Raw genomic sequence first — 22,705 nt, forward strand, 5'->3', positions numbered from 1 at the left:
AGTTTACGAAATTATTACTGTGCAAAAACTTTCAACATATTCCATATTAATATAACTGAAAGACAAATGTATTCATAATATGCTAATCCGGTTTTAGACCTAAAGCATACTAGTTGCCAAAATATAACAAACAGATAAATTAAGAAACTGACCAACAGTGTAAGATATTATACACAGGTGTAATAATTCCACTTTTGGTGACCTACTGGTAAGTAGAAGTATTTTGATTGATTCTATTGTATTATTCTTGCCTCAATGACGTCTTATTTGAAAAAAATGTCAATTATTGCCATACATATATATGAAATCATTCATAATAAGTGAGATAATTCTCGTAATGAGTTAAGGCATATGCGAAGAGTTAAGTACTGCTTGTAACTTAGTGAGATGCTTCAAACATTTATGTTGCACCATTTCAAACTGAAAAGGTAAATTATCAAATGTGAAAGGAAGAGTAAACCTGAATAACATGATATTGTCTACGGAAATTTGTACAGATAACAAATTTCCTCAATTAAGGGGGCAGGGAGATGTCACAGCCGTACATCTTATTATTGTATTTTTCTTGAATATTATGTGATTGTTGTTCTTGGTTAATCATATTTAATTACGCTACGGGATGTTAAAAGGACGGCCTTCTCCCCTTCTCAATTGAGAAGTTACCAATTGCTTATATTGTATATATGTATGTTTCGTTTATTTCAAAGAGACCCGGGTTCGATTCCCGGCGGGAGCTCATGTGGTTCGGATTCCATGTTAATCAGTAGGTCCACGTCTCATATAGCCTCGCTGCTGAACGTGACGTTAAACTCAAAATCAACTCAACTCGTTTATTTCATCTGTTCAATGTGTGTGTTTTGTGTGTTCTTAAAATCCAAATGATAGGATATTCTCAATGGAAAATTCCTATTAACAGTGGATATTGTAGGAGAAACTTCAAGGGCGAGACAAAGTCAAAGGGGTAATTCAGAACAGGATATGAAAGGTTTTTGGAGATGTTTGTTAGGAAATGGTCACCAGGCCTTACACGTGATGAGGACTTAAGCATTGAATATCAATGTGTCAATTTTTTTTAATATAACAAAAAATGTGTACGAAAAGGGAAAATACTTAGAGTCTATGTGCGCACGCAGCTATAGTGTTGGCTGCACAAAAGGGTGTATATGGAAAGTTAACATTGGTGACCAAAGTACAAAATAGTCATAAGATCTGACGTAAGTTGCAGAAACTTGTCACGTTTTTAGCATTTATTATAAATGTGATGTGTCTCCAAAAACTGTTGTAACTTCGTAGACACACGTCGTGTTGTATAGCTCGGGAGTCCGTCGGTCAATCTATTTTTCGGCAATTGTAACTTCAAATTAACCGACGGACTTCAACTGTAACTTTACTTTTCTTTTTGAACTTCATTTAACAATAAACTAGGCAAGATAATTCATCTCTATTATTTACAGTGTACTTGCACCCCGTATCTGTCTGCAGCTAAAGATTAAGAGAGACTTCATATGTTTGTTGTTTATTCACGTATGACCGCTCGCATACTGTTAATCCTGAAGTTGAAATTATAAAGTACGTTTCCGCTCGCGTACTGGAGCTGCGACAGATTGATGCTTTGGAACCGTCTGAGAAACTCAGTCAGTGGGACTATGGTTACATAAAGGAATACATTATTTCAATTCCGTAGGTGGCAGATGACCCATCGGAGCCTGGAGATCTTCCTAAGGAATGTAAGTGCCAGATGTGCTTCAGAGAAGCTGCATGTTCTTAAACAAAATTGAAAATATTGTGATGTGACTTTGTAAATGTAAAAGTACTACCAAGTAAAAGTTGGACAAAATGCAGGAACCCTCATAAATAATATTGTTTAAGTCTTTATCTAGACTCTGAAAAATTTGCAATATACATTTTAATTCCTGACACTATGTTATTAACTTGTATCAGTATTACCTACTACGTCCTAAAGTATTTTATGTTTTTCTATTCCATTTCTAGTCCATTTCCAAAAAAAAATATTTTATGCTCTTTGAACCCACTTTTCTTAAAACTTGTATCTGAAAATTTGTCATTCTTCCATTTTTCCAAACTACTCTATCATTTAGAACTATGAGTTTTACTCTACCATTTAAAACAATGCAAGTGAGTAATAACACCCAGCAGTCAAAATGAGGGCACATCTACAGATAGGTCACACACGCTAGCGCCGGAACTGAAACTAAACATTTACAAAATGAAAAAGATTATGATGTTAAAAGAGTTGAGATTGGTAAGAAGAGAAATAGCTATTAGGATTGGTTAATCTACTCGTACTTACTCGCACGTTTCGGTGTTCCTTCTCCGATGGTTCCTTGGGTGGATCGATGTCCGTCCGTTCCTAAGTCTCCTTGATCTCTCCTTTCAAGTAAACAATGAAGCAGATGGAATTTAAGATACAACGAGACTGAAACGGAGAAGCCAGTGTATTTCTTTCAATTGTGTGAGCTTTTAAAATCGATATAGAAGAACCCCCTATTAATTTTGTGCTTCGAAACGGCGTGCACTGATTGTGTAAATCTCGTTCAACAATTTGCAGTTGTTTAGTTTTGTGATAGATCATTTTTGGCGCGTTCAAGAAGAAATGGAAGTGCCGTTCACATCGAAGCCATGACGTCTAAATGTAACGCTTTTGTTCTTATACTTTCACTTAAGTGTTTTTCCATTATTTTATATGTTTTCCTGTGTTACGTTACATTAAAAAAGTTACGTATCATACGGTTGTGTTAATAACGCTATTTGTAGGTACCACAATTCTGACGCTTAGTTGATTTTTATTTTATTTAATTAATGTGGTACATATTCGAAAAGATCCCATGCGGAAGGGGCAGGGCAAAGCGCTTATTCTCCCTCAAATGTTTCTTTGATGCAATGACAAAATCTTTATTCTTTCATTGTCTGTACTGACTTTCATTTCAGGAACCTATACCCTATAGCAGTTCATTATCATGATTACTTAAAATAGTAAGGTATCCGAAATACAAGGAATATAAAGTTGTGCTTTTTAACTTACACTTAATAAAACTTTTAATATTACTACAAACGGTTTTTAATATCTCATATTTCTCTTTTCAGGTTTGGCCGCAGATATTTTAAAATTCTTAGAATTCTCTGATATTGAAGATCTGTCTAGTAGCGAAGATGAAGAAAACTTCCCAGAAGAGTTGAGCCTCTATTAGACATGTAATCAACCCAAAGTATCCGAGTAGAATGAAATATGATGCACTCTTCTTAAGAAGCCATAATTAGCAAACTACTCGTCAAACTATAATGGTAAATATCCGAGTAAGAATTACAGAGCCAATACAGCGGTCTGCTTACGGAAAGTGCAAACGGCACCGAAAATTATATATTTCTTTACCTATAGTTTTTCACAACTGACAGTTTCGTGAAACCAAATCTATTCAACAAAAAATACCAAAATTCATTCATGTTGGTGGAAATTTAGATACAAGTTATCAAATACAAAAGGCAATACATCAGTTCTGTGAATTTTATTAACAATAAACAAATTATATAAAGTTTTATAAGTGACTAAAATCTTTCGACAGCAAAAGTTCAAATTTAACATCAGCTATTCAGCAAATTATGCTCTAAAAATGTTCAATTATTGTGTGCAAACCTTATATATGACAATATTACAACCTCAAAGTCAGCATTCAACGAATTTTCCCGAACCTTGATAAATCTTTAAAGAAACAAAAATCCAAATTGATCAAATAGGAGTCAAAACTAATGACTTTATTAAGGTTGTTCAAAACTCTCGTTAATTGTCTTCAAAATTTATCAAATAATAAAGTTGGGACCGACAAATAACAATATTTCAAGCTATTATTATCTGCAAGTTGAATAGAAGATCAAAAAAATACAATAACTTAGTCGAAAAAAGGGACGTCAAACTTTCAAAGCAATGAGTATAATCTAACAGAAAAATTTAACAAATCCTGCATAACCAACAAACCAAAGTTGAATTCAAAAAGTCAGCTGCATACCAACAAATGAAAGACAGGGCACAGGATAGAACTGTGGGTTCTAACCACCTTTACCTACCGTAATACTTCACTAAAAGGCCTGTTTTCTCTCTTGCTTATATGGCATTGCCTAACGCATAGGAACTTGCAATTGACTTTCAGTAAGAACTGATGAACGATAAAAATCCACAGCAACAGAATTAGTCCAAAGTCCTCTCCTACAGCTACTTTGAGATGATAATATAGTTTACAGAAGATAACTTTTACTTTTTTCTTTTCTCAAATCACTGATAGCTAAATTAGCGAGGAAACTTTAGTTACGAACAAACTCAATCGCTTCAAGTTACAGTAACAGGCTATGTTTTCGCTCCCATAATATCGGTTAAACTTTTGGCTCATTGAATGCTGACCTAATACTAATGTTTTCTCCTTCTCTTTCTCTCTCGCTAAACAAAAGCTTACAAGAATATTTAAAACTTTTATTTTAACATAATACATTTTGGATGGTTTTTTTTTAAAAAGGAAAGAAAAATGAGACATACATAATGATTATTTCTTCCCTTCTCACAAATATCATTTGGTTTTTTCATCAAGATCCACATCGTTATTCAAGAACTGTTTTGCTTCTGACTGTCTCTTCGAAATTTCAGCCCCAAACATAGATATCACCAGTGTTTTCAGTACACTTCATGCAAACAGCATTTCTTCTATCAAAACCTTGTCCAAATATATAGCTTCCTGTGGCCACCAAAACATGGCACAAACTTCCCCAGCCGAAAGAAGAAAATTCTCAGGACTTTTTGCATTTACGGCAATCTTCCATACTATAAAGCTCACAACAAATAACAAAAGAAAAATCAGATTAAAATTTCTACATTTTTTACTTTACATTTAATAAATACATCAAAATTTTAATTCTATTAACGGCTAGCTTACGTTTATTATGAATTTAATTTACTTCTTTTAGTGTTTTGATTGTACTTTATGTTATTATCATGGTCATTAGAATTTTACAAAACACATTAAAATTAGAGTTAATCAAAATTTTATCTTAAATCCTGTGTAAATTGCAAACGACAATTACGTCACAACATTCATTCTTACATTTACTAATATCCTCTGATTAAAGTCAAACTTTCACACTAAAATGTAACTCCAACATCTTTGTGAATATTTCCTTATGACTGAGTTTAAATCAGATATGACCAGATTCAAAATTTATTTTTTCTGTCGTCTGGTAAAGGCAGAAAAGATTTCTTAACATCTGTGACATGAACTGTCTTAAAGGAATTCTCGTCACTATCCAGATTCGGAACTAAGGCAGTATTCGGACTCAGAAATCTACTGACTAATAGTCCATCTCATTTATCACTCAAAGACTTTCTAGTCTTCTCAGTTAATGATGACTTAATATGTCATCTCACGAGAACTTCATCTCCAGTCTGAACTACTCCTGGACCTCTCACTTTAGATATAATTTCCTATTATTCCAAGGAATTTCCATATTTTTGATAGGATGATCCCAAGTTTTAGATTTATCGAACTTAAACATTTCTGGACTATTAACCTGACAGCGATTTTCTAAAGGGGTGTTAAAGGGACGTCCTAAAAGAGTTCCGCTCCAGCAGTTTTAGACCAGAATGCTCACACAGGATAAGACAAAACTTAATCTCTGGAACATGATCAGGACAGAAACATATTTTGACCTGACAAGTGTTTTGGTTATTCGAACAATAAGCTCAAAACGAATATTTTAGGGTTTTAATATGCCTATCCGCAATTTCGCTTCAGTATGATACGGACTGATTCCAATGTGTTTAATTCCCAGACTAAGTAAAAAACAATTTGAATTGTTGTGTAAGTAAAACAGAACATTATCTGTAGGCAAGGGTTTCGGAAAGCCAAGTCTACTAAACACTTCTAATAGCTTCCTAGAGATTATTCCTACATTGAACACTCAGTTTTTTCAATAATCGAGATACGTTGTCAACTACTACTAGCACAAATATACAGCTGTCTGAGCCAGGGATTGGGGTTATAATATGGATCATGTACTTCTCCTAGATTATTTTTCCATAACTGGGTATTAGAGGACCCAGATTTCTCTCATTATTATCTTTCACTTTGACACCGAGCACAACGTAACATACTCTTTTACGTATTCCACTACGGTATCCCATGTGTATTTTTTCATGATTTTTCTTTAAAATGCGACATTTCTCAAAACGTCCACCTGACAAAACCTGGTCATGAAAATATCTAATTAATAGCCGTTTTAATTCCAACGTATATATATTTTATAGGAATATATATAGAGGAATATATAACAGTTAAATGCTTTACTGCTCTTCATCAAAATACCATCTTCAGGATGAAATTACGAACATTTTCACTGTAGCCTACCCTCTGCATAATGTGTAATAATACCGGATCTTTTCTTTGAAAAGCGTCAATATGTCTTATACTAACGGTAAGTTCCAAGTATTGGCTACTGAACAAATTCAGAAGGCTCGTAAATTCTAGTTAAACAATCGGCTACCACATTATCCTAGGATCTAATATATTTCAGTATGAAAAGAAAACTGGCATAATGTCTCTACTAAGGGTATGTATTTAAGTACTTTTTTCCTAATATCCACTTTTAGAGTTTCCTAATATCCATGATAAAGCTTTATTCTCAGTAAAGACAGCGAACTCCTTACTAAGATAGTGTCTAAATAGGTTTGTTGATTTAACCAAGCTAAGAAATTCAATTTCATATATACTCCGGTGTTTATCATGTTCTGACATTTTTTTCGAATCCAGGGGCAAGAGACAATTCTCACTATCAAAATGCGAAATACAAGCTCAAATATCTTCCCACTGCCATGGCAATGAAAATAAAATGTTCAATTTATATAGTCTTGTGGTGTTCATTCGTCCACTCAATTCTTTTACGCTTGGAACGTACTTTGCTTATGGGAGCCAATAATTCCACCATTTCAGTTACGAACTTGGAGTAATAATTGAATAATCCACATATTTTCATTGCACCTCTCCTATTTCTAGGAGGGGTATATTCTTAATGGTTGCTAATCTCAATGGATTGATTACAACGGAAGAAATCTGACACGAACAATAAACACATCAATTTTTATAAAAATAAACATTTTTGAGGCCAAATGGTAATTCCATTTTCGCTCACTTTTTCCAATACCAAAAGCAAAGTGTTTTCGTGCTTCTCCAAATTTTCAGACGCAATAAGAAGATCATCGAAATAAACAAGTACACCCTGTTCTTTAAGATCGACAAAGACCTTTCCCATACAACGAGTTAAACTGCTGCTGGTCTTAATTCCCACAGGAACTCTGGGGTATTGGTAACATCCTTTCGGGGTTACGATAGTAGTGATATACCGTGAGTCCACATAGAGGGTCAAGTGGAAATAAGCTTTGTTGCCGTCCAGAATGCTGAACATTTTCTTCCCTGCAGAGCTGCTTAACACTCCACCATGTTGGGAAAAAGACGCACATTACCTTTGATCAATGAATTAGCTTTACGAAAATTCCCGACTATACTATGTGTGTTATTCTAATTTTTACAAGAAAACAAACGCTACCGAAGTTAGAATGATCGACTTCCACCAGAATTCTTTGCGAGACTAATTCCTGCAAACATTCATCCAAAAAATGTTCTTTAGTTTAAGGCACTGAAAACGGAGCATCCTTGAATGTTTTCTTTTTGAACTACAATTTGGTAACAAAATTTTTGATATACCCTATATCATTTTATATTACATCATGGAATTCATTTCGAATACCGTTCACCAATACCTGAACGTCTTTCTCCATACACTTGTTCAAAATATTAGAATTCTCCCTATTTTTTAACTTTTCATTCTTTGGGTTTAATTCCGTTGATTTATCTTTTAAATCGGAACGAAATAGCTTCATATTTTTCTTAACAAGTTCATAAAACTTGTTATATTGTTCAAAGTCGAGATCTGAAACTATAGAATCACTTTCATGTTTTTGAACACATTCACGAAATTATCTACTAGTTTGTTCCGGTGACAACTCATTAAGCAATACTGGTGGTAAATGCTTATCTTCCTTTTCCTAAGATTTCTTCAAATTCATCTGAGACGAATATGAATTCACTACTAGATCCTTCAAGTTTTTTGTCTTTCTTTTCTTGGCATAAATCATCCTTCTGCAGCTTGGTTGGATCCTCATAACAAACCCGATAAATGACCCTTCTGCAGCTTGATTGGATATTCATTACAAACGTATTGAAATTCCCGATTAATTGCTGGAGAAGAATCAACTAACTTTTCACCCACCATTTAATTCAGACGAAGTCTTCAGACCTTTCCATATTAGGAAAATATACAAACTATTATTTACAGAAGGACAATTAACAGAATAACCAGTAGTACCAGTTCTAGAATAAGTCAAGCCAATATCTTGTTTGTCCATTTCACCAAAAATTATCCGAAATTTCCGCATTTGATCTTCACTTGGTGCATTTATTTTTAAAAGTTTTTTTTCAATGTTCCTAATTATATGTCACACTGAATAGAAAGATCACGTTTACATGAGCTTGCAGTAATCCGCTTCAGAAACAAAGATGTCACGTTATTACCCACTCTCGTATCAGGAGAACTGTTTCCAACTAAATGGCCAACTCGATCTCATGAATTCAGTCTTGAATTCCCTCGATATTCCCTTTCAACATCCTTTCTTTGTCCTCGTAATGTAATGTAACTCATATCCTGTTCTTTCTTAATAAATGTTTATTCCTTGAATAATCAATAACTGAGACGTTGTCCTTTAAAAAGCATACCGAGAATGCATTCGAATGGCAGATCAGTTACTACCTTAAAGGTAATCAGTACGAACCAACTGGACAAAGTACCTTATTAACTAGATATTCGCACCCAAAAGCAGGACGAATAGTTTCAGGTAATGTTTCTGCAAGTTAATGCTGTAGCTCACATCCCCTAAGAAAATCATGTGTTACGAGATTATACGAGGACCGGCTGTCCAAACAAATTCTCACACTACTATTATTAATCAATCCATCCACGAACGAAAATATACAGTCACTTGTTTGCGAAGGAAATATCCGACTATTAATTCTCTTTAGACGTTCAGGTATCGCCAACGAAATCAGACTTGAATCCGTAAACTTTCAATTTTCGAAAACCCTTGGTCAATTTTCATTTTTATTAATCACTGAGTGACTAATATCAGATGCCAAACATCGTTTATTCATTACTGAAGCAGATGCGCCGTACTTAGCTCCAACTTTATTCCTTGCTCTCTAAAATGATTAAAATATCAATTAGAATTTTCTCTTAATTCACCAAAGACTCAGGCACTTGATTAGAAAATAATTTAAATTTTATGGAAGGGTTCATCCAATGCAAAAGAATTTGAATCAACTGTACTTCACTAAAACAGAAATTCAAAACAACTGAAGAAAAATAAACATCTTTAATATATTGGTCAACTCCTTCATTTAATTTCTGTTTCTAAAAATCTTTTCCGCCATTAGCGAATGTTTCACAGTACCTGATATATATTTGTACATTATTCTGTTTCGAAAATTTCCCAAGGAACATTTGCACTAATAACATGTTGAAGTTCACTTTGAAATTCACAATCACTCTTGGATAACATAATGCCATACAACACTGCAATCGGATAACTACATTGTTTCCAAAACTCTTAATATTTTGAATATTAAGTAACTATTTTTCTCATCTATTACAATAACCCCTTTAAACTTATCTTCCAACGATTCTAAAAATTTCTGGAAAGTGTATTTATCAATGAATTTCAAAGTTGCTCTCGATTCTCCAATGTTCCCTTGACTATCAAAGGTATCTAGTCTGTTGAAAGGCAATGAACTAAAATAATTATAGTCTTGACGGAACTGCCTTCCAGTTCTCTATATGTCTATCGGAGTTCAATTTTTAATGGTAGAGACCCTTTCTAATAATCTGAAAGACGACAGAAATTTAGTCTTGTTCTATTTTGTGACACTACTTCAGGACTACCTCCAGATAGTTGAAAATCAACCTGATTTGTTGTATTCGGAACACGAGATCACTGATGATTACCAATACTGAACCAATCTCTATTCATAATTTCATTACGGTACTGTAATTGTCCCGGAGTTGGAAGTTGAGCAACCCGACTAATATTGGTGAAATATCGATTTTCTAAACTGCGTGTACTAGTATTAGAAAAGTAATCCAATGTATTAGCGACACTTTCTGCTCTATTATTTACATGAAAAAAAGGAATTTTGTGGAGAGGTAAAACCCAAAGAAATGCTAGCAAAATTATTTCCAGGCCAAACCGGGTTTGATCTAAAGTAAACATTTATGCTTTCATCAATATCGTCAAACTAATTGAACTATTCTGTCTCCCTTTGACATATTTACTTTTCGCGCCAAATCTATCAACACAAAACAATTCAAAAATGTTACAATTATAAATTTAAAAATGAAATACAAATCTTTAAAAATGTACCATCTACAAAAATATCAATATAATTACTAATAACAAATATAACAATTAACTCTACAATTACTATACAACCAACATTCAACACTATAACAAACTAGAGGCTACAACCCATCAAGAATTGTGGTGGACAAACATCGTGCTCGCGGGTTTTCTCGGGGTTCTCCCGTTTCCTCCCACTTTCTTCATTCCACCATTTTCACTCATTTCTCATGATCACCGTCTCCTTTAGCCTAACCGGCATAATCGTGGGGCGTTAAACTTAAAAATTTCATTTCATTTTCCATCAAGAATTGCAACAAACCAAACCTAGATTTGAATCATTCATAAAAAACACAAATAAGTTGACTGGTTTATCAAATTTCAACTTGACTTGAATCATTCATCAAAACATTACAAATAACCTGACTTACTTATGTATACTCTCAGAATCTCGTTAAGACTTATTAATTAGCAAACAAACATTCATGATAAATTAATGGGTTATAATTAACTCGCTTATTAACTCCCAAATAGAAAAGGACTAAAATTTAATATGTAAAGCTTTTAGCAACATACAACGTGGAAAAATAAAAAATAGTTTGAATTTAAAATTTTACAATTAAATAGCAACCAGTTCAAACAATTTAATTTGCAAAACATTATAATCTCAAGTAGAAGTTTCATAATTCAATATAAAGTCAGCTACCAAAATGAATGATAATTGGTTGAGTTGCGGGCCAGAATATTGATGGAATGCTACCACACTTCATACGAACCCACAATTAGCAAACTATTCAACAATCTGTAATGCTAAATATCCGACGTGAGAATTATAGACGCAATACACCAGGCGGCTTACGGGGAATCCAAACGGCCCTTAAAATTACCTATTATTCCTTTACCTACAGTCTTTCACACCTGACAGTTTCAAGAAATTACTCCAGTTAACAAACAAACACCAAAATTCATTCAAGTAAACGGAAATTTAAAAAAATATCAAATACCAAAAGCAATAAATCAATTCTATGAATTTTATTAACAATAAGCAAATTATGTGGAGATTAACTTTCACAAAAAATCTAAAATTTAATAACAATTAGAAAAAAAATTATGACCGACTAGAATCTCGTTTCGACAGCAAAAGTTCAAATTTAACTACAACTCTTCAACAAATTATGCTCTAAAAATTGTTAATTTATAGTTCGCAAACTATATATATAGTAATAGGTTTTACATTACATAAATTCTTATAATAATATTTCACCAAAGTCAGCATTGAACGAATTAACTGAACCTCGATAAATCTTTAGAGACGAAATTCAACAAAATTCGTAACTGATCAAATGGCAGTCAAAACTAATGACTTCGTCTTTCAAAACTCTCGCTTAATTTCCTTCAAAATGTATCAAATAATAACGTTCGGATCGAAAAATAAAATTTAAGACGTCTATTATTATCTGCAAGTTGAATAGAAGATCAAATCAATATAATGCCTTTGTCGAAATGAAGAAACATTAAACTTTCAAAGCAATGACTAGAATCTAACAGGAAAATTTGACAAATCCTCCATTAACCAACAAACCAAATTAAATTCTAAAAGTCAACTGCACAGTAACAAATAAAAGACAGGACACAGGATAGAATTATGGGTTCTACTCACCGTAATACTGCATCCTAATGCACCCTTTCTCTCTGACTTATATAGCAATACTTAAGACATAGGAACTTCCAATGGACATTCGGCAAAATCTGATGTACAACCATAAAACTCCACAGCAACAGAATTAAGCCAAAGTCTTCTGCTACTGCTATTTAGAGATGATAATATAATGCACAGAAGTTAAATTTTACATTTTCCTTTTCTCAAATTGCTGATAGTCAAGTTAACGAGGTAACATGTCAAATACTTTAATCACGAACAAACTCACACGCTTCACGTCACACTAACAGGCTCTGTTTTCGCTCCCATGCTATCGGTTAAAATTCTGGTTCGCAACTGAAGACAAAAAGGTGTTTCTGTCACAAGTACAGCTATTCTTTTTTCTCCTTCTCGCTCGCCAAACGAAAGCTTACAAGATGAGTACTTAAACCTGTTATTTTAATCGAGGTGTTTTGTTCTCTGTCTTTAGAAAAACAAACGAGAAATGAGACATACATACATGATTTTTTTCTCTTCTCATAAATTTCATTTCATTTTTCATCGTTATTTAGAATTATATTTTGCTTCTGATTATCTCTTCGAAAATTCACCCCAAACATGTGTGTCGGCAGGGTTTTCAGTACACTTCATGCAAATAGCATTTCTGCTTTCAAAGCCTTTCCAAACATATAGTTTCTTGTGGCCACCAAGACATTCAACAAATAGCAAAGGGAAATGGAAATAAAAATGTGGGGGCCTAGATGTGTGCGATCAACTACTTGGGGGTTACAGAACATGGTTCAAGACTAGAAAGCGGACACCGAAAATCATCTTGCATTTCCTTGATATGTGCATCGTAAACTCGTGGTTCACGATGCACATGCAGTTGCAAGGAAGGAGATAGACGAAGTATTGGATTTCAGAATGGACCTGGCAGAAGCATTATTGTTACTACCCGATCGCAAACGGAAACAAGATGTTGGCGAAATTGAAGATTATTCTGATTTCATCCAACGACAGTCATAAAGGATCTATAGGCCATCTAAGAAACCAGTAAAGAACAAGAGATAAGACGGTTATGATAACTGGTCACAAATTGGCAATCTGAGATCAGTAAGGTGTTGACAAATGGAAGAGTGTGCCAGAAGAACTTGATGTGTGAAATGTAACTGCTCTCTTTGCCTTACGAAAGAGACGATTTTTTCCTAAGTTCCACATGCAATTAAGTTTGCATGAACGTCGATGACAATTTAACCTATCGATTTGGTACATCATAATATCATAATATTATTTATAATAATCTTACACTCAATCAAAGAAGGCAGAAATGAATATGTACTGAAAGTGACCTCAAAGAACTTTTTACTGGTCCCTGATGCAAAATACAATAGCCCATAAGATCTTAGGCATCATGCGAATTATATAATATGTTTATAATATAATTAATTACTCAAACTGCTTGAATATTGCGCAGCTCAATATTTAAAGAAGTATTTTAGTACTAAGCAAAAACCTAACCCGCACAATTGTGCGCCCCACCCCCTCCCAAAGCAACAATGACATGGAAAATCATTGTATTTTTTGTTTAACTTCGCTCAATATTAATCGGAAATAAACAGTTTTAAGTTAAATCACTCACTCGATTTGTCGCCGCGTTGAAAGGGGTATCTGCGGTGAGTAACTCAACCTAGGTTAAACTTACTTTGCAAGCGACGAGAAATGTCATTAACAACTTAACAACACTAAAAATAATAAATACTCTCAAGGCTAAAAGAAGGAATAATTTCTAGACAACTCAAAATCTTACTTCGCGCTGTTATATGTTGCTTGGCTCGAAATTCAACTTCGACTACGTCTTCCGAAATTCTTCCAATGGTTCCTCCTTAACGTCCCTTGCGTGTTACTTCCTGTTTATCGACAATTTCTTCTGTGACGTTGAAAAATACAGACTATATAGATTAACCATAGGAGGGGCGATGACAGGAATGCGGACAGGGAAACAATCTGTAGTCTTCGTGGTTAAAGAATTACATATGTAAGAATAAGACGACAGGCAGCAATAAAATTTCCTTTTATGTAAAGTAAACTTTAGAAAAAAAGGAATTTAATGTGACTTTAACATTAATAAGACGACGATACTTTTCATTGAGTCAACTTAAAATAAAAAATCCCAATGTTCGAAATAAAACAACTCATAATGTATACACATACATAACAAGGTAAGTATCTTGCATTTTCCCCTTGAAATCAAAGTCCCCAATGGAAACAATTCGGAAAAAATATTAATTTACTTTTAGTTTAAAATATAAAAAGCAATATCTTTTGTATTTCCACTCTGTTTCCCAAGGTAAACGTCACAGCAGCAAAAATAGTCTGAAAAGAAATCATCTTCTAAGAAATGATGAGTACAGCACAAATTTTCACGACACTAACGCACTTGATAGTTGAACAATCAAGGCGAAATAACTTAAACACAGCAACGTGGATGATGTAAAACAGCATCACTAAGCACAAAATGTATGCCTTGAAATCACTAGTACAATGTTCTTTCAACAAGACATCACTGGAATCTTCATTGAGAACAAGTAGGTGTACACCAGTAGGGTACAGGTTTATTAAATTAAAATCAGAAAAGTTAATGAATACAGTCAATGAGTACATGAAAAACGTAAGATATGAGAATGGTGGAAGTAATTGGATAAAATAATGGAATAAATAAAAGTCGTTGAGAAGTGAGGGGAATAAAAATTGCAATTGTAAAAAATTTAAGCTATAAAAGATACGTATATAATGAACAAAATTAGTGCCAATAAAAGTTTGATTCTAAAATCAAATGGTTATTCCGCTCTAGAAGAAAAATTAATCTAAGTACCCATAGAAAGAGAATTCTTGAGAATTTATTTTCACAATGACCGAAGTATTGACAGAGTTATATTCTACACTGGCTATTGGAAACTAACGAAATCAATATGGCAAGCTATCGCCATACACAATCCTCAATTCCTGACTAAAATATACAAAAGAAAATATTTCTCCTTTTTCTTGCATGAAAGCAGCGAGACTTGGATCCACAGGAACACAATTTTTCAAATATACGAAAATACATATTGTATAATGACCATCCTTCATCAAACCAAAATCATCCATCTCCATGATGAAATATGTAAGTTCACTATATACTTTGCAGGTAATTGAAAATTGTTCACACATAAAATCATTAAAAATTACACAAGAAATTACTTTAAATTACTTTATTAATTACTTTCAAAAGAATGCATTGACTGAATACATCTCCAATAGCCAGTAACAAGTCGTTGAAATCATGAAAACACTTCATTCTTCTTCAGATTCAAATTTGGATCGTAAGATGCATCTTGAAAAATACGAAAAAAAAAACGTAGGAATTCCTTCTTCATTACTATCATAACATGAATGGCATACAAATGTCAACTCACAATTGCGTGTGTCTTTCCCTTTTCTCTCTTCTGCAAATCATATTATAACAATAAGATGTTGATTTTCGATAAAATACTAGCTGTTCAGGCAAAACGAAAGAAAAACGTGTTCGACAAAGTTAACCAACAGTTCTAAGTGACTTAAGTATTGTAGAAAAAGACTAACGTTAATATGAGTACTTCTTTCTTTTCTTCTTTTTTCTCGTTGTAATTGCCGAGAAGAACTTAGAAATACAAGCAAACCAAACAAATTCTTGAATGACATGGCCAGTGTCAAAACAAAGTTCGTCACCAACTTCACAGATGTTCCTAATCCATCAAATGCTCCTTTAAGAACCGTGTTCTCTTAAACTTCATTGCTGAAAAACAGATTCCGCCTCTTTTCCTTCTTGAAGGTAGAGCACACAGGCAGAAGACGCTGGTAAGGATCCCAGTTCTCCTTATTGAAAATACACAACACAATACGATCTATACTATGTAGATGGTCCTCTAAAATTTTTGTATATTTAACAACGCAATTCTAGCAGCAGATTCCTTATTGAAATGAAACGCACCAGCAGCTATGCAGGGGAAAACCACGGTTGAAATCTTATTTTTGAACACAAAATCAAAATAATTATTCAGCAATTCTTCAAAGCCTTCTTGTTCGCGTCTCTAGGATTAAACGTCAACAATACGTGGTCAAAGGGTAGATTATATCTCGAAGCAATTTTCATTTCTGGTTTCAAAGATTGAATTTTCTCACAACCTTTGCGAAATGCTTTTCTTGCAGCTTCTTGAATACTTCAGTCTGCTCCCCATAGTGGAATAGATAATTCATTTGTAGAGCTAACAACTGCACCAGCTTTAATCATAGTAATGTTCGCATGGAAAACTCTAATTTTCTTATTTCAATGCAGTATTGGCACCCAACTTCGGTTTCAAACCTGACTAACTTTTCCTTGTTTTAGCCCAAGTCAGTAGTTGATTAGCAATCACAACTTTACGAAATTTCACACGGCAAGCATTTTTGTAGAATCCTCTGCGATGTAATTAATATCCATGCCAACGTCTTGTCCTTCCTCTCGCACCTTTTCCTTCTGTTTCCCGTAGTAGTCCTTTAACCTGTGGACAGCAATTGAATCGAACTTAAACCTTCCTCCTGCAGTCTTGAATTTAGCAAACTAGAAAATTTGGTGGTCAATATCCTCAATAATTTCTGGAGGAAAATAACGTCCATTAAAGGCTCTGGTGGACCCTTTCATAGTACTATCCGAAATCCACACCTTGTCCCCGACCTTGAAACTCGGTTTCGAATGAAGCTTGTCATAAGATTTTGTTGCCGTCTTATGTCTCTGGAACCATTTGTCATGGGCTTTATCACGTGCCTCTTCAAGTTATCGTAAATGTTCAGCGTTGTTCTGAAATTGACGCTCGGTATCCAAAATTGCTTTGTGGAGCATCCTACCTCGGAAACCAAACAATAATTTAAAAAGACTATATCCAGAGGATAGACTGACCGTTAAATTGTGGGCCAACATAAAAAGTGACAGCAGTTCAACCCACTTACCCTACTCTTTGTTAAGTAACGTCGATTTCAGTCTTTGTTCATTATTTCGGGTGAGTATTTTTGCACTTCCGTTCGCATAATGGCCTTGAATATTTACAAATCGCATTTTGGCACTAAATAAGTTACTAGTAAATCATGGACCTTTTCCTGTGACCACTTCTTTAAAAATACCATATTTCAAAACTACTTTCTCATAAACAAATCTACCTACTGAGGAAACTTTAATATCTCCTAGTGAACCACGAATACTATAACGTGTAGCTACATCAACCACAACACAAATATTTGTCTCAAATCGTTACTCGTGGAATACATCCATCCGAAGTCAAAAAATAATCTACACAACAGTGGTACTTGGGATAGTCTACAACATAACGTAAGCAGAAACAACTTTGTTCTTTCTTGTCTGATAGATTAAACATTCCATCCATTTCTCGTGTATTGTTTCGTTAGAAAATGCACAGATTTCAGTAAAATGTCATAGGTTTTATAAAAACCTCAGTGACTTGAACGAATGGCATGAGTGTGAGCACCATTAAAAAAATTGTAACGCAATGTAATGGGTACAGGAACCAAAAATTTCATACTGCTAGATGTCTTTTACTTTCTATTCAAAATTCCTTCTTTAAGCAAAAAAAATAGAAAGCTTGTCGTTAATGTTTCGGGCTTTTCCCTTCCTTGCTTTCCAACGAATCAAAAATAGCCTCATAAAAGTGATCTTTCATTTGTTCATCTCAAAGAGAAGATTCGTCACAAGATATTATTGCTGTCGGCAATAGTGCAAGAGAAGAGAGATGTTTTTTTCTTATTCTTTTGCTCGTCAGAAATATCTCCAAGAGCACGGGGCATCTTCCCTCCCTGAAAGGGCATCTTCTTTTACGTTGGACAACCTAGAAATGTGTGTTACTGTAAAATTAAATTGTTCAATACAACTAAGCGATGTAGCAAAATTTTCCTGCGGTTTTAGTCTGTTTCTTACACACGAAGCTCTTAAGTCTGTTTTAAGCTAAAAGTGACGTCCGAGAGTACGTTTGTTTTATCTTGGCACATTTCCCGCCAAGAAAACCAAATGTATACTAATAGAAAAAACGAAATGACTGAAATGCGTAAAGAATGTTCAAAAGTTTCAAGTTCATAAGAATATCGAGATTTCACGCTTTTATGTAAGCCATGACTACAATAAGCAATGGGTACTAACTCTGGATTATCAGGAGAAGCGATAGGTTGCTTAAGCACAGCAGCCAGGGCACGGGTTGACGCATCACACAATACGTATACAGAGTGTTTCACATTGCAATGCATTAAATATAGAGATGTTATGATAGCGTTTTTAATTTTCTTAAAAGCATCTTGTTGTTTTTGTGTCAACTTGAACAGTACATCCTTTCTAAAAAGCGAGTTCATAGGCTCAGCAACTTCTCAAAAAAAAGTGCAAAAGTCGTCTCACATAGCTAACTAATCATAGAAAACATTCTATGTGTTGTTTTCAGCTTCAGGGCTTCAGAATGACGCATACAATCAGTCATTATTCTGGAAATTCTGAGGTCATCGTACGAGATAAGCCAATTCGTGTTTACTGGTTCAAGTTTGAGATTACTATCCTAATTCCTTGAAATAAATTCTTGGTGAGATTGATAACGTCCTCAAAAGTATTACCACTACCAAAAATCATGTAGATACTTACAAACTTCTTAGATTCTAGTCCTTCTAACGTCATCTTTACTAATCTGTTTAAACCAGCAAAACTTGAAGACTAAACCCTGCTCCAAGGCTTGAAAACAAAATTAGCCTAATCCTGAGATTGAAAATAGAGTGAGATGTTGATAATTCTCAGCAATTCTCACCTGGAAGAGACCTGATAATAAATCTATGCTACAATGAAACCTACTAAGGTACGAAATAATGTTCTCTATTGACGGTACCGGAAAAGTGTTAGATGCTATGTATCTCATAATTCCTCTCGCGTCGATTATAAAACAAAGCGATCAATTCTTCTTTTTGACGAAAAGAATGGGGGAATTGCAACTTGAGATACATCTAATTACATCTTGATTGAGCAGTTTCAACCTGCTCATTAAGTTCTTCTCTTAAGTCTCTTAAATTGCTTTTTGGTTACAGGAGCTTTCTCTACCATTTTGACCTCATATATGTAACCTTCAGCTACTCCAAAATAACCCTCTGACCAAGAGAAATAATCCCTAAACTCCTCTATAACTAAATATACGTTTGGTTTCTATCAGAAAGTTGAGGGTTAATGTTAATGTCAAAACCAACAGGAAAGTTACTGTTTTCTTGTTTATTGACTGAACCTTGATTCTGAAAATGTCTGTATCGTTTGAGCACCCTGCCGAATGTGAGTAGCAGTACCTAAGTGAAAATTTTTCTCTGAACACAATCTTTTGTCAGTAGGGTTTGTCTATTTTTAAGACAGGATTGGCAAAATCTATTCTACATTGATTCACAAAAAAGCAGCCATGGAACATATTTTTCATCGGGTTGTAAAATAGTTTTAACACCCAATAATTCATTAAATTTACGAACAGGCATTGCAATACTAGATTTTGGATTTAAAGTTACAGATTTTGAAGTAATGAAACAAGATTGCAGTAAGTTCGCTGTTTGTTCGGAAAGTGTACGTACAGCACGACTTTCAGGTAGCGCGTCTTCAATGGGTTTCCACACCTAAGTTCTTGAGGCACGTGAATATCTTCGTCAACAGTAACATGTTGAGGAAGTAATCAATCATTTTCCAACAAAACAGAAGAAGTGTATTTGTCTACTACTCAAAAACTATCCGTAAAAGAATAACCTTCAATTTAGAACTTTAAAACCGCTAAAGTGTTAGTTTCAAGATCTTTACCTGAAATACCACGGATAATAGTACATCTTTTAACAAGCCCGGGATTCGAAGAAAGAAACTCTGTAGTACAGATTGAAATTTGACTGCCAAAATCCAACAGGGCGTTATATTCTTTTTGACCAATATTAATCTTTAAGCAAGGAAAAATCCTACCCCTAACAAGGCGTAGTAGTAGTGTGTCTTCCAAATGCTTGTCTCCCTCTGTTCTCTTAGCTATGTTGTCTATTTAAAAAGTAGCAATTATTCCCACCAACATTCGACTGCACCATATTGGACACTAATGTTTTAGCAAGGCGGTGAATATTATTGTTCGTGTGAGACGTCCTATGATCTTGGGAGCGAATATTATGCTTGTTCGTGAAAACAACAGAAGTGCTCGTAGATAATAGTAACAATAATAATTATTATCATATAATCTGTTATAATAATAATTATTATTATTCATGTCGCTCTTGCATTCAGATGGGTGAGAAGAAAAGTCACATTTATATTGTTCAAGAGAAATATAAACTACAGAGTACTGATTACTGCATTCTTCCCCAGCAGATGAGATATCTTAGACTTCTAAAAGTACAAGCGTTCCTGTTCTTTGCTGTTGTTGATCGAGAGGAAATAAAATCTCGCAACGAAATGTCAATTACATTTGCGATTAATTCCGTTGTGCTGTACTGTAAAATTTATTCTTTAGACTTTGTTTTTATCCATGTTTTATAATTCACAATTTACTCGGCTGACTGTTCATGCAACAAAAAATCATACAAGGCATCAACGGACGTAAACGATTTATTACATGCAAGTCTCAGATAATCAAGCAACAAACCTTCGACCAACAAATTTATCTGTTGCTGAATAGGCATGGCTTTATAAAAATTAAGTATGAGGTCTAGCTTTTCGTAAATATATGTCATAATGTGCTCCTCTCTTTCTGGTCTCTTGATCTAATGGTGTGTTCTGTAACTTTCTTGACCACAAAACCTTCAAACAATGTAATCATATGTCTATTAATGTCAATATACGATAAGTTCAGGAATTTGTCCGTCCTGGTTGGTGCTAGAAGTTACGCAAGGGCTCTGTTTCGTAAAAGATGCTGACGTAAATTACGCTTTTTGAGTGTGTTAAAATTGTAAATGACACAGTATGACTCAAAATATTCAAAAAAATCTCACAATTTCATTCTCATATTTGCTATCCAAAAAGGAAGGACGCACAATCGAGTCAAATGACGTAAGTCGAGACTGCGATATGATCCCTGATTTCACAGTTTTTTTTTTCAAAAATATCTCTGAAAACAATGTGTTAAATATACTCAGACAGGTGATAATAAACAGAACTTCAACATTTTCTAATCGTCAGTGGAAGTCAACTTCATACAAAATAAGTACTAATTGAGTTCAGATGATCCGCTGCAAATACAAATCTTCATCCAAGGACCCGTGGAGCAGAAATATCAACTCATGTCGTAAGTATATACTAAGATGCTTATCATCAATCATCATGTCACAATGTTTCATGTTGCAATGCTAATATTCTCGATTTGTGTGACAGTCCCGTGAAGATCTTGACAATGCAATGTAAATGTGTACGTTACACGATTGTAACGCATGTAATACGATTTATTTGAAATAAATGTTGTGCTTAATCTCAGTTGAAATTCAGAGAGCCCTGCTTATTTACAATGGGTTAGAAAAAGTTTCTTGTAACTTTTTCGTTTTGCCTGATTTAATTCATATGGTAGTAGCTCTCACTCGTGCATTTCGTTTATACTGCAAAATATTTCGAACACGATACTTCATTTTCCGAAATTATAATATTTAGAATCGTTTTATATCTCCAGCAGAAGGTGTTTTACTACATATGTCCTTGTATTACTTGAAGGAACATTCAAATTTTTATCACCCTGTATATGCACGCACATATATCTGTGACTAAAAGAAAATATATATATGTAGAACTGTGCAGTGTAACACTTTGAGGCGATTAAAGTCCTCATGTGAGTCATATTTTAACTATATAAAGTTATTCTATATAATATTTTATGTACTTTACATGGTAATTTCAGCAACTTTGAACCATCCTGTGTATATTATATCTCCTTTGGTAAGGTGTGTCTCTCCTTTAATGTGTCAATCTTGGATGGATTGTGCATCATATGAGTCCAAAGTCAGCTTTATACTAATTACTTCTAGGTTGACCTTATTTTTGAGCTAGTGCGCCCACATTAAATATTTATTGTTTCAGCAGGATGTTGCTGAGGATCTAGAGGATCGATGAGTTGAGTTAATACATTACATATCCTTTCCCGATCAGTACCGTCAGATTTTATCGTGGCTGAAGATTCTTCCAGGGCATGATGGACCTGGTTGCATGATCATTCTTGCGCATATAGTGAACCGTTTTAATTACTTGACTGCAGATTTGCAAACTATGTTCCCATGTCTTCACCATACGCCGATTAAGCGTTTGCCCCACAATGCCAATTTGACCCTTCCCACATCGCATGAATCTAGTTTCGATGAATATATCGTTCCAAATTCTACTGTATTTGACTCTCTACCAACGATTGCCCAAAAGTAACAAAATTACACCCTCCCGATTTTATTTTGTTCCTTACTCCTTGAACAAAGTCCATGATAAAACGTTGCGTGTAACTAATTTCCACGTCCAATGACCCGGCCACCGAACTATATTATGTTTGTTGGACTTG

The 22,705-nt window shown here is 34.2% G+C and overlaps 1 protein-coding gene across 5 annotated transcripts in view; it reads left to right on the forward strand.

Moving 5' to 3' along the window:
• Window positions 1–22,705, forward strand: part of LOC145661059 (uncharacterized) — a 970,674-nt gene that overhangs the window by 172,868 nt on the left and 775,101 nt on the right. For all 5 annotated transcript variants that reach the window (XR_014126881.1, XM_081726498.1, XM_081726502.1 and 2 more), the window contains exon 2: window positions 3,106–3,303. Coding sequence is in view for 4 of the 5 variants with exons in the window: in XM_081726498.1 (XP_081582624.1) it covers window positions 3,301–3,303 (3 nt within the window). In the remaining variant the exon portion in view is untranslated. The remainder of the gene's footprint in view (window positions 1–3,105; window positions 3,304–22,705) is intronic.

The sequence above is a fragment of the Thermobia domestica genome, chromosome 1 (assembly GCF_964235325.1).
Source record: "Thermobia domestica chromosome 1, izTheDome1.hap1.1, whole genome shotgun sequence".
Classification (NCBI taxonomy): Eukaryota; Metazoa; Arthropoda; class Insecta; order Zygentoma; family Lepismatidae; genus Thermobia; species Thermobia domestica.